Source organism: Stegostoma tigrinum, chromosome 43 (assembly GCF_030684315.1).
Source record: "Stegostoma tigrinum isolate sSteTig4 chromosome 43, sSteTig4.hap1, whole genome shotgun sequence".
NCBI lineage: Eukaryota > Metazoa > Chordata > Chondrichthyes > Orectolobiformes > Stegostomatidae > Stegostoma > Stegostoma tigrinum.
The window spans coordinates 1,797,851-1,812,604 of NC_081396.1; the positions used below are offsets into that span (position 1 = coordinate 1,797,851).

The 14,754-nt window shown below is 48.0% G+C and overlaps 2 protein-coding genes across 2 annotated transcripts; both read left to right on the forward strand.

Moving 5' to 3' along the window:
• Positions 1 to 310: 310 nt before the first annotated feature.
• On the forward strand, positions 311 to 793 carry LOC125448939 (oocyte zinc finger protein XlCOF26-like). Its single transcript, XM_048524474.2, has one exon. The coding sequence runs from the start codon at positions 311 to 313 to the stop codon at positions 791 to 793; it is 483 nt and encodes a 160-aa protein (XP_048380431.2).
• A 9,740-nt stretch (positions 794 to 10,533) lies between these two features.
• Positions 10,534 to 14,309, forward strand: LOC125449107 (zinc finger protein 229-like). Its single transcript, XM_048524748.2, has 2 exons — positions 10,534 to 10,620; positions 12,004 to 14,309. The coding sequence occupies exon 2, from the start codon at positions 12,337 to 12,339 to the stop codon at positions 13,261 to 13,263; it is 927 nt and encodes a 308-aa protein (XP_048380705.1). The 5' UTR covers positions 10,534 to 10,620; positions 12,004 to 12,336; the 3' UTR covers positions 13,264 to 14,309.
• Positions 14,310 to 14,754: the final 445 nt, after the last annotated feature.

Here is a 14,754-nt window from a genome sequence, read left to right on the forward strand (position 1 = left end):
CCAGCAAGATCATCCTGAGAAGGAGCCGTACACCTGCTCCAAGTCCAGGAAGGGACTCAGTCAGCCGTCTTCATTGCTCAGACACCAACGGGTTCACACTGGGGAGAGGCCATTCATCTGCTCTGAATGTGATAAAACATTCACTCAATCATACACCCTCTTGGCACACCAGAGAATTCAGATGGGATAGAGACCATTCACCTGCCCTGAGTGTGGGAAGGGATTTGCTCAGCTGTGCAACCTGCTGACACACCAGAGAGTACACACTGGGGAGAGACCTTTCAGTTGCTCGCAGTGTGAGAAGGCATTCATGAATGTGACCAATCTGCTGCGACACCAGAGAGTTCACATGGGAGAGAGGCTGTTCATCTGTTCTGACTGTGGGAAGATGTTCACGCGGTTATCCCACCTCCTGAGACACCAGCAGCTTCACACTGGGGCGAACCTCTTCACCTGCCTGGAGTGTGGGAAGGTATTCACGCAGTCATCACACCTCGAGGGACACCAGCGAATTCACCTTGGTGAGAGGCCATTTACCTGCTCCCAGTGCAGTAAAGGATTCACTCAGATGAATGAACTTCTGAGGCACCAACAACTTCACAGTGGGGAGAGACCAGTCACCCGCTCAGAATGTGGGAAAGGATTTGTTCGTTTATTCAGATTACGGAAACACCAGCAAGTTCGCACTGGCAAGACTCCCCACACGAGCACTGACTCCATGGAAGGAGGTGTTCCAATATCTAAGCTGCCAAGAGGTCACATTCATACTGGAGAGAATGCCCTCACTGTGTGAAGGAAAGGATACCCTTGGTCGTCTAACCCATTGACAGACCAGTGTGTCAACACCAATTAGACACTCTAGTAATGTCCAGCTGTACAAAAGTATTAATATTCCTCGGAATTGATGAAGGAACATGCTGATATAGAGTCGTACAGCAGGGAAGAAGATCCTTCAATCCCATAAGTCCAAGACTACTTCGTTTCCCATTTGCCTGTGTTTGACCCATATTAATCTCAAACTCTCCGATTCAAGTACCTCTCGAAATGTCTCTTAAATGTTGTAACTATACCTACATCTGCGACATGTTCTGGAAGCTTGTTCCATACACACACCTGACATGAGATTATATTGTTGTTTACATTATTACTACATGCAAGATGCCATCTCATTTTACACCAGCAAATTCACAGCGTTTGCCGATTCTGAATGCAAGAGCGAATTTTCCAGTTTCACCCACATGCTGAGACAATAATATGCTGAAATGTAACTATGGTGATTGGATTTCGATTTAATCACATCAAACACAATGCAGTTATTGGGAGCAATATTCTGGCCAGAAATCAAGTAAAGCAACTTTGTGTGAAGTCGTGTGTCAGGTCTTTTCAATATTTCTGAAACAGGTTAGTTGCTGGTGAAGGGCTCTCTGTCTCTTCCCTGTATCCTCCATCCTCACCTCCAACAACAAGAGCTCCTGAGCTTATTTGACACTTATTTTGTGAGAATCTGATCAGCTGCCTTGGCTGCTTTCCTGCCTTTCTAAGCCACCAAGCCAAGCAGCACACTGTGTGGCCTAGTCATAATGTCTTGGGCCTCATAGTAAACCCAGGTTAAGGTCCTTGGCACTGGGTGGTTCGAATTCCATCACAGCAGCTGGTATAATTTGAATTAAAGACGAGTCTAATGGCATAACTGTGTAGCTTTTTTTAAAAATTGGACTCATTAATGCCCTTTAGAGAAAATGTTCTGCTGTCCTGACTTGGTGTTGCCTATATATAACTCCAGATCCATAGTAATTTGGTTGACTCTTAACTACCTTCTCTGAGGACTTCATAACACCCCTCATATGTGCAGCCAATGTTCCATCTACAGAGATAGAACAGATAAACATGGAGCTTCTGGTCAATTAGCGCAGAACCATGGTTATAACTCCACTGGGATACGGTCAACATTTCTCATCTCCAGTCAGAGAAAGGAAATACAGGAACTGGAGAAGATGTTGCACAGATTAACAATGGTAAAACGAGAACTGACCACATTTCACTATTAGAAACATCAGGGGTTTTGGGGTAGTGGGCTCGTGTGGTAGTTCTGGAAAAGAGCAGACTGAAGAGTGACCTAATGGAAGTCTTCAGGGTCATGTTGTGTTGGACCAAAGGGTCTGTTTCAGTGCTGTATGACTCTACAATTCTAGTTGCTCTGGGATAACTTTCTCCTTTCCCTTCCCCCCAAAGCTGTAAACCTCCATCCTACACTCTCTCCAACCATTCTCACTCTGCTGTCCCTCAAGAACCCCTTCCCCATTCTCCTGAAAGTACTGATAAACAGATCCATACTCACTACTATAGACAAATATGAGATTGGAAGAACATAGTAAGCTAAGCAGCATCTGGAGGAAGGGAACAGTCAACATTTTGGGTATTATCCTACTACTCTGCCTGGATTCACTTCCTTTCCCTTCAGTTCCTACAAGTCAAACATTTAAGAGCACAGAATATAGAGAATAGAACAGTACAGCACAATACAGACCCTTCATCCCACGATGTTGTGCCGACCTATTATCCTACTCAGGTCAATCTATCCTGTTTACCCTACATTTTACTGTCCTCCATCTGCCTGTCCAAGAGTCGTTTAAAACTCTAAGTATCTGACTCCACCTCCACTGCTGGCAGCGCATCCCACACGCTCAGCACTCTCTCTGTAAAGAAACTACCTCTGATATCTCCTAATACCTTCTTCCAATCACCTTAAAATTATGTCCCCACATAACAGTCATTTCTGCGTTGGGAAAAAGTCTCTATCCACTCTATCTATGCCTCATCATCTTGTACACCTCTATCATGTCACCTTTCATCCCTCTTCACTCCAATGAAAAAAGCCCTAGTTCCCTCAACATTTCCTCAAATGACCGGCCCTCCAGACCAGGCAGCATCCTGGTAATCTGCACCCTCTCTAAAGCATCCACATCTTTCCTGTAATGAAGCAACCAGAACTGAGCACAACATTCTAAGAGTGGTCTAACCAGAGTTTTATAGGGCTGCAGCATAACCTCCCGGCTTTTTAACTCAATTCCCCTGCCAACACACCATACGCCTTCTTTACAACTTTATCAACTTGGGTGGCAATTTTGAGGGACCTACAGACGTGGATCCCAAGATCCCTCTGTTCCTCCACACTGCCGAGATTCCTGCCATTAACCCTGTATTCTGCATTCAAGTTTGACCTTCCAAAATGAATCACCTCACACTTTTCTGGGTTGAATTCCATCTGTCATTTCTTCGTCCAGCTCTGCACCCTGTCAATGTCCTGTTGCAACCTACAACAGCCCTCCATGCTGTCCAGAACTCCACCAATTTTCATGTCATTTGGCAAAATTACTTACCCACCTCTCCACTTCCTAATCCAAGTCATTTATAAAGGTCACAAAGAGCAGAGGTCCCAGAACAGATCCCTGTGGAACACCGAGCTCCAGGCTGAGTACTTTCCAACTACGACCACCTTGTGTCTTCTATTGGACAGCCAGTTTTGATTCCAGACAGCCAAATTTCCCTGAATCCCATGCCTCCTTATTTTCTGAATGAGCCTACCATGTGGAACCTTACTGAATGCCTTGCTAAAATCCATACACACCACATTCACTCTTCTGCCTTTATCAATGTGTTTTGTCACATCCTCAAATAATTCAACAGGGCTGGAGAGACATGACCTGCCCCTCATAAAGCCATGCTGACTATTTCTAATCAAACTGTGCTTTTCCAAATAATCATAAATTCTATTTTTCAGAATCCTCTCCAATAATTTGCCCACTACAGACGTAAGACTGACATTTTAACAGCAATACGGTTAAAAAAAAAGGAAACAGGAAGTTAAAAGAAAGGATTTTTTGCCGTCAAATTCTGGACAGAAGAGTCTTGGGAAATGTTTTTGGTCGTCCATTGTTTCCCATTCATCTCTGCCCAGCATTATGCCAATTGGGGGAATCCAAATTCACTGGACATGGTGACACAATGACCCCTCGGACCGACCAATAGAAAAAGAGTATACCTTTGATCTTCAGCCAATCGAATGCATTCTGACGCAGCATGTTCCCTGGTTCTCGCCCAACAGTGCAAATGCAATTCTCAGGCAGGGTGGAACCAGCATCAGAGATTGTGGGGGTTGTAATCCCCCACGAAGCCGCTGTAACCATGTCTTCGAGAACTCAATGAAAAATGCAGGTTGGAGGGCTGTGAGAATAAGATGCCCATTCAGACACGCTGTGTGTGTGTGTGGGCCGTCATTGGATTTTGCTGAGACAACCCTTCACACAAAAAGAATTCTGACATAAGAAATACAGATACAACCATTTGTGAAGGAGTAGAGGAATGAGGGGTGTCAGATTTAAAGTGGAGATAAGGAAAATTGTACTTACCTCAAATGTTTGTGAATCTGTGTAATTCACAACCCAAGATGTGGTGGATGCCAGTACATTGAGTTCTGGTGGTGTAGGTCTTCTTGTCCGCTCTATTGGCATTTCTTTTCATTTCCTTTTCTCTCTCTTTTCTCTAACTTTACTTACCTCTTATTGAAAATATGGATCATGGATCGGTTGCAAAAAGTGAACCCAGCTCAAACTCAAGCGGACTCAGCACGGACTTGCGGTGGTGGCAGTTGACTTCAGATTTTGATCCTTGTGGTTTCTGCATCAATGAGACCGAACCCAGTGCTGTACTGTAGCTGTTGCAGTGGAGGCAAGTTTGGGTTCCCTGCGGTATTTGTGTTCAGCACAGGATCATGGAGGAGGTGGCCGAGGTGAGTTGGGCCTAGTATGAGACCAAGCAACATTGGTTGTGCGTGCATTGGCAAGGTTAAGCAAGGACAAATAGTGGTGATGGGTCAATGAAAGAAAGACAACTTTTGGTCCTGCGGTGGCGATGCATTGAAGGGGTTGGCAGAGCACTTAACAAGAAAGACTGTGAAGTTGAACACGTTTTCTTTGTTTCTTTATTTTTCTGCATTTATATTCTGTTTTAGAACAGCACTGGAGAGTAGTGACGCTATACAATACTTGCTTGCCGTATTTTATACAAAAATACACTTAAAAATAAATATATCAAGTTATCTTTAATGAAGAGATACGGATTTTTAATTAGTAATGGATTGAAGGGTTATAGAGAAAGTTCAGTTGAGGATAAGTTGAAATTGGACATCATTTTATTAAATGGTGGAGTTGGTTTGAGGGGCTGCATTGCCTTCTCCTGCTCCCAGTTCTTAGAGGAAATGACTGTGAAGTTGAACCCAAAAATCTGCATCTGCACTGACGGAGATCTTGGGCAAAATCGGGAGGATAGTCAGAGGAACTGACAGTCCAAATTTTGATAAGGATGGAGTTTGTGGGCCGTAGTGATATATACTTCTTGGCTGAAAAGTATATTCACAGCTTCGAGAACAATTTGTTCTGAATGTCTATCCTGTACTTAACAATGGTGCATTTTGTAAAACCCTATCTTTCTCTTGAACAGTCACTGGGTATCAAGGAAGACTTTCTTCCATTCCAGTGTTGTGGGCCCTGAAGTGATTCAACAGTTCAGCAGGTGGATCCACAATCCTGACATTGCTGGGGCAAGTAGTACTGTCCAGCTCATCCCCGTTTCCTTAACCAGTCCTTCCTCCAACCTATCCCCTCGTCCCATCTCAAGCCCCACCCCACCATCTCCTACGTACCAACCTCAGCCCACCCCCATGACCTGTCCGTCCTCCCTGGACTGACCTATCTCTCCCTACCTTCCCACCTACACTCACCTCTACTGGCTCCATTCCTGCCTCTTTGACCTGTCTGTCTCCTCTCCACCTATCTTCTCCTTTATCCACCTTCTTTCCGCCTCCCCCTCTCTCAGATTTCAGAACGCCCTTCCCCTTTGCCATTCCTGAAGATGGGTCTAGGCCCGAAACATCAGCTTTCCTGCTCCTCTGATGCCGCTTGGCCTGCTGTTCATCCAGCTGTACAGCTTGTTATCTAAGCAGGAACAGGGGGCAGTCCCTATACACCTGCATTCCCCATGCAGATGGCCTAAAGGCACTCTACTTCTTCCTGTCCCGCAAGCCCGACCAGTCCCCCTCTGCTGACACCCTCATCCGCTTAGCCAAACTCGTTCTCACCCACAACTTCTCTTTCAATTCCTCCCACTTCCTACAGTCAAAGGGGACGGCCATGGGTACCCACATGGGCCCAAGCTATGCCTGCCTCTTTGTAGGTTATGTGGAACAACACCTCTTCCGTACCTACACTGGCCTAAAACCACACCTCCTCCTCTCACCTCTTAAATTGATGACTGTATCCGCACTGCTTTGTCCTCCCATGAGGAGCTCGAACAGTTCATCCACTTCACCAACACCTTCCACCCCAACCTTAAGTTCACCTAGACTATCTCGTTCACCTTCCTGGACCTCACTGTCTTAATCTTAGGCAATCACCTAGAAACCAATATCCATTTCAAGCCCAATGACTCCCACAGCCACCCAGAATACACTTCCTCCCACCCACCTTCCTGCAAAAATGCCATCCCCTATTCACAATTCCATCGCCTCTGCCGCATCTGCTCCCAGAATGAGGCATTGCACTCCCATACATGTCATATGTCCTTGCTGTTCAAGGACTGCAACGTCCCCCCCGCAATGGTCAAGAACACCCTCGACCGTGTCTTCAGCATTTGCCGCAACTCATCCCTCACACCACCTCCCCACCATAACAACCAAAAAAGAATCACGCTCGTCCTCACGTACCACCCCACCAACCTCCGGATCCAATGCATCATCCGATGACACTTCCGCCATCTGCAATCCGACCCCACCACTCAAGACATTTTTCCATCCCCATCCTTGTCTGCTTTCCGGAGGGACCACTCTCTCCACCACTCCCTTGTTCGCTCCACACTCCCCTCCAGCCTCACGACACCTGGCACTTTTCCCTGCAACCGCAAGAAGTGCTACACTTGCCCCCACACCTCCTCCCTCACCCCCATCCCAGGTCCCAAGAAGACTTTCCACATCAAGCAGATGTTCACCTGCACACACTGCATCCGCTGTACTCGCTGTGGCCTCCTCTACATCGGGGAAACCAAGCGGAGGCTTGGGGACTGCTTTGCAGAACACCTATGCTCGGTTCGCAATAAACAACTGCACCTCCCAGTCACAAAGCATTTCAACTCCTCCCTCCCATTCCTTAGACGACATGTCAATCCTGGGGAGCCTGCGGTGCCACAATGGTGCCACCCAAAGGTTGCAGGAACAGGAACTCATATTCCGCTTGGGAACCCTGCAGCCCAATGGTATCAATGTGGATTTCACAAGCTTTAATATCTCCCCTTCCCCTACTGCATCCCACAACCAGCCCAGCTCCCAGACCTGCAAAGGACCTCTCCTGTTTTTAATCCTCCGCAGGATCCACAGCCTGAACACCCAGTTCTACTCAGCTTTACTGGATACCAAAAATCGTAAGTACAACAAACTCACTGGCTCCTGCCACCTCAAAAAAGGATTACTGCGCTTCCTAAATCCTGAGCCTGTCCCTGCACCTCCCCGACCATGCACCCGCCGCCATTGGACATGGCCAGTGAACCAACCGACGACATCACATCCGCCACCGCCGAGCACACCACTTCCGGGACCGCGAACACGACTGCGGCTGCAGTCACCGCCTCCACTCCCAAAACCAACACCACACACATCTCCCTCACTGCTGCTGCCGCCACCCACCCCACTCCTCCCACCGCCGATGGGACTCCACCCACTGCTGACAGAACTCCGCCCACTGCTGACAGAACCCCGCCCACAACCTCGAAAGCCAGCAACCTCAGAGAAGACAGCCACACTGAGCCCTGCCAAATTTTCACCATCCCCCCGACCTCCCACTGACTGAGGATGAACAGTCAGTCCTAAGCAAGGGGCTCACGTTTGTCCCCCTCCACCCACACATCAATGAATACCAGTCATGTTTGGACATCAAGCAGTTTTTCTGCCACCTTTGCCTCCATGCTTACTTCTTTAACCGGGAGCCTAACCCTCCCTCCACTGACCCCTTCACCTGCCTCCAACACAAGTCCTCTTCCTGGACACCAACCCCAGGCCTCCTACGCACCCTCATCCTCTAAATCTCCAAATGCCGTCAAGACATTAACTGCCTCAACCTCTCCCCTGCAGAACAGGCAGCCCTCTGCTCCAACCCCAACCTCGCCGTCAAACCCGCAGCCAAGGGAGGCGCAGTGAGTATGGCGCACTGACGTCTACATCGCCGAGGCCAAACGCCAACTCTCCTCCTACCGTCCCCTTGATCATGACCCTACCCCCGACCACCAAACCATCATCTCCACTACCATCCATGACCTCATCACCTCAGGGGACGTCCCACCCACAGCCTCCAACCTCACTGTTCCCCAATCCCACTCAGCCCGTTTCTATCTCCTTCCCAAAATCCACAAACCTGCCTGCCCTGGTCAACGCATTGTCTCAGCCTGTTCCTGCCCACCAAACTCATCTCCACCTATCTGGACTCCATTTTCTCCCCTTTGGTCCAGGAACTCCCTACCTACCTCCGTGACCCCACCCACACCCTCCAGCACCCCCAGAACTTTCAACTCCCTGGCCCCCTACACCTCATTTTCACCACTGACATCTAGTCCCTATACACCTGTATTCCTCATGCAGATGGCCTCAGAGCCCTCTGCTTCTTCCTGTCCCGCAGGCCCGACCAGTACCCCTCTGCTGACACCCTCATCCGCTTAGAAAAACTCATCCTCACCCACTTCTCTTTCAATTCCTCCCACTACCTACAGTCAAAGGGGACGGCCATAGGTATCCACATGGGCCCAAGCTATGACTGCCTCTTTGTAGGTTACGTTCAGACCACTCTCTCCGTGACTCCCTTGTCCGCTCCACACTCTCCTCCAACCCCACCACACCCGGCACCTTCACCTGCACCTACACAGGCCCCAACCCCACCTCATCCTCTCACCTCTTAAATTGATGACTGTATCTGCACCGCCTGTTGCTCCCTAGAGGAGCTTGAACAGTTCATCCACTTCACCAACACCTTCCACCCCAACCTCAAGTTCACCTGGGCCATCTCCAACACATCCCTCACCTTCCTGGACCTCTCAGTCTCTATCTCAGGTAACCAGCTAGAAACTGATGTCCATTTCAAGCCCACTGACTCCCACAGCTACCTAAAATACACCTCCTCCCAGCCACCCTCCTGCAGAATTTCCATCCCCCATTCCTAATTCCTCCGCCTCCGCCACATCTGCTCGCAGGATGAGGCATTCCACTCCCGCACATCCCAGATGTCCACGTTCTTCAAGGACCACAACTTTCCCCCCGCAGTGGTCGAGAACGCCCTTGGCCGCGTCTCCCACATTTTCCGCAACACATCCCTCACACCCTGCCCCCGCCACAACTGCCGCAAGAGGATCCCCCTCATTCTCACGTACCACCCCACCAACCTCTGGATACAACACATCATCCTCCGACACTTCCACCATCTACAATCTGACCCCACCACCCAAGACATTTTTCCATCCCCACCCTTGTCTGGCTTCTGGAGAGACCACTCTCTCCGTGACTCCCTTGTCCGCTCCACACTCTCCTCCAACCCCACCACACCCGGCACCTTCCCCTGCAACCACAGGAAGTGCTACACTTGCCCCCTCACCTCCTCCCTCCGCCCCATCCCAGGCCCCAAGATGACTTTCCATATTAAGCAGATGTTCACCTGCACATCTGCCAATGTGGTATACTGCATCCATTGTACCCCGTGTGGCTTCCTCTCTATTGGGGTAAACAAGCGGAGGCTTGGGGACCACTTTGCAGAACACCTCCGCTCTGTTCGCAATAAACAACTGCACCTCCCAGTCGCGAACCATTTTAACTACCCCTCCCATTCCTCAGACGACATGTCCATCCTGGGCCTCCTGCAGTGCCACAATGATGCCACCCTAAGATTGCAGGAACAGGAACTCATATTCCGCTTGGGAACCCTGCAGCCCAAAGGTATCAATGTGGACTTCACAAGCTTCACAATCTCCCCTTCCCCCACCGCATCACAAAACCAGCCCAGCCTGTCTCTGCTTCCCTAACCTGTTCTTCCTCTCACCTATCCCCTCCTCCCACCTCAAGCCGCACCTCCATCTCCTACCTACTAACCTCTTCCCGCCCCCCTGATCTGTCCATCCTCCTGGACTGACCTAGCCCCTCTCCACCTCCCCACCTATACTCTCCTCTACTGGCTTCATCCCCGAGTCTTTGACCTGTCTCTCTCCTCTCCACCTATCTTCTTCTCTACCTATCTTCTATCCGCCTCTCCCTAATTATTTCAGAACCCCCTTTCCCTCGCCCATTTCAGAAGAAGGGTCTGGGCCCAAAATGTCAGTTTTCGTGCTCTTCTGATGCTGCTTCGCCTGCCGCGTTCATCCAGCTCCACACCTCGTTCTCCAGGAAAGGGGGCGGGTCTGGAGGACCGAGAGAATGCAGCTGGTCCTCCAACGAATCAACGTGAAGGACCGCCGGCCACGTGACAACCGGCCACGTCCGTCTCTCCGTGCGGAGGGCAGTGTCGTTTTCGCTGAGGTCTCGGGCTGAGCCGGTAAAAGGTGAGAATAAGCCGAGTGTGTCAGACCGCGAGTGGATTGAAAAGTTTGATAAACTGTGGGAAATTCTTCTGATCGGAATGGGAGACTCGAAGCCTTGGTTTGAAGCAGACCAGCAAAAGGCCTAAAGCGGGGCAGTGCCCGGATTGAGGGCTGCCATCTTTACTGGGGCGTGCAATCTACGGCAGGGCGCATGCGTAACTTTACTTTCACGTGGGGCTGGCAAAGGGGAATATGTAAACAATTCATTCAAACCTGTTTTCTCACTTTTTCTTTCTTCCTAATTTATGTGCTGAATTTACAGTTTCTTTTTATTAAATTTCTTTTTGCAGAATATTTATTGGACATGACGTGTAGGTGGTAAACGCAATGGGTCAGATCCTAGGACAGCATGTGAAGGATGGCTGACAACTGGGGATATGAGAGGAGGAAGAAAATAATAATAATTCCACTATGGGGAGAATCTTGTGTTATAGAGTCATGCAGCTGAGAAATAGACCAGATACCTAAATTAATGTGTCAGCATTTGGCCGCCAACCAAGTTCCCAAATTAAATTAGTCCCACTTGTCTGCGTGTGGGCCACAGCCCTCCAAACTCGTCCTATTCATGAAGTAATCCAGATGTCTTTTAAATGTTGTAACTGTACCTGCATCCATCACTTCCTCTGGCAGTTCATTCCACACAGGAACCATCCTCTGGGGGGGGAGAAAAGTTTCCACTCATGTCCAATTTAAAACTTTCTCTCCTCACCTTAAAATATGCCCTCTACTTCTGGCTTTCTCCATCCAAGGCAAAAGACCCTTGCTATTCACCTTATCTGTTCGCCTTATGATTTTATAAACCTCAATAAAGTCAATCCTTCAACCTCTCCGCTTCAGTGAAAAAAGTCTCAGCCTATTTTTGTAACTCAAACTCTACATTCTCAACATCCTAGTAAATCTTTTCTGAAGCCCATACAAATTAATAATGTCCTTTGTATATTAGAGCAGCCAGAACTCCAGAAGATGACTCAGAAACATTCTGTATAACGTAAACATGATGTCCGAAAGTCCTAAACTCAAAGGCCTAAGCAATGAAGGCAAGCATGCTTAATGCCTTGTTAACCACCCTGTGTACATATGATACATTTCAAAGAATTATGCACCTGAACCCCTGGGTCTCTCTGTGCTACAGCATTAGCCACTTCCCTACCTTTAGTTGCATAAATCCTGTCCTTGTTTCGATGAGGAGCTGATCTCTGTTAAGGGAGAAAACTCTGGAAACTGGGTGGAGTGGTTTCACCAACAGTCTCGGAGAAACAAGAGAGGAAAATGTGCTCCACAGAAAGAGGAATTGTCTGTTTTCAGCTTCTGTCGTTTGACTGACCTTGTCATTTGTTTTCCCAGGGGAAGAAACTGCAGAGATATGCAAACTTACCAGAACGTCCTGTCAAGGTTCGACAGAATCACTCAATTCATCATGATCTGAATGTGGCCAGCCATTGACTATTGAAGGAGAAACATTTGTTTTGTCTCTTGGGGGAAAGAATACAAATATCAGCACCGAGACAAACACATCAGAAGTGAGTGTTCCAATGCACAGACTGTGAAAGGAACTTCAACCATTCACACAGTTCAAAAACAAAATCACCGTTTGAGCAGGGAGAGACTGTAGGTGCAGTCTATGCATGGGCAAGTTTCAACTGATCATTCACCCAGAGATATAAATCTGCCTACACCATGGAGAAATTGTGGAAATGTGGGGACTGTGGGAAGGGTTTCAAATATCCATCCCGGCTGGAAATCCATCAACGCATTCACACTGGGGAGAAGCCATTCACCTGCTCCATGTGTGGGAAAGGATTTATTGAGTCAAACAAACTTGTCGCACACCAGCGAATTCATACTGAGGAGAGGCCATTCAGCTGCACCTATTGTACAAAGAGGTTCAGATCTTCATCTGAACTGAATAAACACCAGCGAGTTCACACTGGGGAAAAGCCATTCATCTGCTCTGTGTGTGGGAAGAGATTCACTCGTTCATCTGGCCTTCAGTCACACCAGCGAATTCACACTGAGCAGAAACCTTTCAGCTGCACCTCCTGTGGTAAGAGGTTCAGACATTCTTCTGTTCTCATTGTGCACCAATTCACTCACACCAGGGAGAGGCCATTTGTTTGCTCCTTGTGTGGGAAGGGATTCACTCAGTCATCCAAACTGCGGATCCACCAGCGAGTTCACACTGGAGAGAGACCATTCACGTGCCCCTTGTGTGGCAAGGGGTTTGCTCAGAGAGCCCATGTGTCGACGCACCAGAGAATTCACAGCGGGGAGAAACCATTCACCTGCTCTGAATGTGGGCAGGGATTCACTCGGTCAGCCAGCTTGCTCATACACCAACGAATTCACAGTGGGGAGAAACCGTTCACCTGCTCAGAGTGTGGCAAGGGGTTTGCTCAGAAGATCAACCTGTTAACACACCAGCGAGTTCACACTGGAGAGAAGCCTTTCAGCTGCATTTCCTGTGGGAAGGATTTCAGACGGAAATCCACCCTCATTGTACACCAGCGAGTTCACTCTAGGGAGAGACCATTCACCTGCTCCGTGTGTGGGAAGGGATTCACTCAATCCGTCAACCTAAAGACACACGAGCGAATTCACAAGTGAACCCTCGTGTCCCATGGACAGAAGCAGTTCAAGACAGTTCACCATCATCTTCTCAACAGCAATGAGGGTTGGACAATAAATGCTAGCTCACCCAACGACTTCCTTACACCATGAAATAATTACAAAAGAAGGGCCGCAGGTGTTAGATTCTGTTGTTTTTACCTTCTTGCTTCATGACATTTTTAACACAAAAGCTGTCACATTCACAGAAGCCAAGGTTGTAGAAGGGATTACAACAAATGCTTTGACCAAGCAATTTTTCAGTCTGGTCTTGTCATTTTTGTCATATGTTGTGGAGTCTGACGCACCACACCCGACAGTTTCAGAGTTAAGAATCGAGTGAAAGATGACTGTATATAATCCTTCACTTGGTTTGGTACTTTTTTTTTATCCCTGATGACCCCTGCAGATATGGAAACAATTTGTCTGTACACAAGGTCAGACAGCAAGGTCAGCGATTGGTCCAGACTGAAAACAAAGCCAAAAGTACAGCTTATTTTTAGTCAGAGAATTGCGCTGTACTACAGATGCTGTATTAGTAGTGCACACAGAAACTCAGCTACAAAACCTCATAATTGTTTGTGTCTCTCCTTGTCTGTAAGGGAGACTGTGTAGGACTGGGATTCACAGCTTTTCGAGAACAAGGGAGGAAAAATGTTTCCAGAAAAACTGAAATGGTCTCTTCTAAATTTCCATGCTGAACTGAGACTGTTGACTTGAATAAACTTTACAGGATATTAGGAATGGAGGGTTCACAGTTTGGAAATTCAATGAAATCGAGTCAAACATTAACAGAACCACTTGATCCATCAGAACTGGTCTTTAAATGTGGAAAGAGAAATGTTTGTTCTGTATGTCTAAGAACGAGTCAAGTATCAGAGATTGTGTGTATCTTAGTGATTATCTGAGTTAGAGGGTTCCAGGGCAGCACTGACTGTGGAAAGAGCTTTAACCAGTTACACAGCTTGAAAAAAATCATCTCACCACTCACAGCGGGAAACACAGTACTCGTGTTGAATGTGTGTGGGGGTGGTGGGGGGGTGGGGGAGGTGGGTGGTCAATGGTTGTCCAGCCTGACACAGAAACACTGGCACCATGGAGAAACCATAGAAGTGTGAGCACTGACATAAAGGATTCACTTCTTTGTATTGGCTGGGAAACCGTTGATGCAGTTACACTGGAGTAGCCGTTCGTCTGTTCAGTATACAGGAAGAGATTTACTCAGCATCTCCCTGATGTCACACCAGTGAGTTCACACTGAGGAGAGGCCTTTTAATTACATTTACTGTGGGAAGAAATTCAACATCTCATCCACAGCACTGCACCCCAACAAATTCACACAGGGGAGATTCTGTTCGCTGCCCCGTGTCGAGGAAAGGATTGATTTAATCAATCGACGTGGTTGGACACCAGGGGGTTGATACAGTGGACAGACTGTTCATCTTCCCTATTTGTGGGAAGGGATTCACTCAGTTGTTTGCTCTCCTGCCA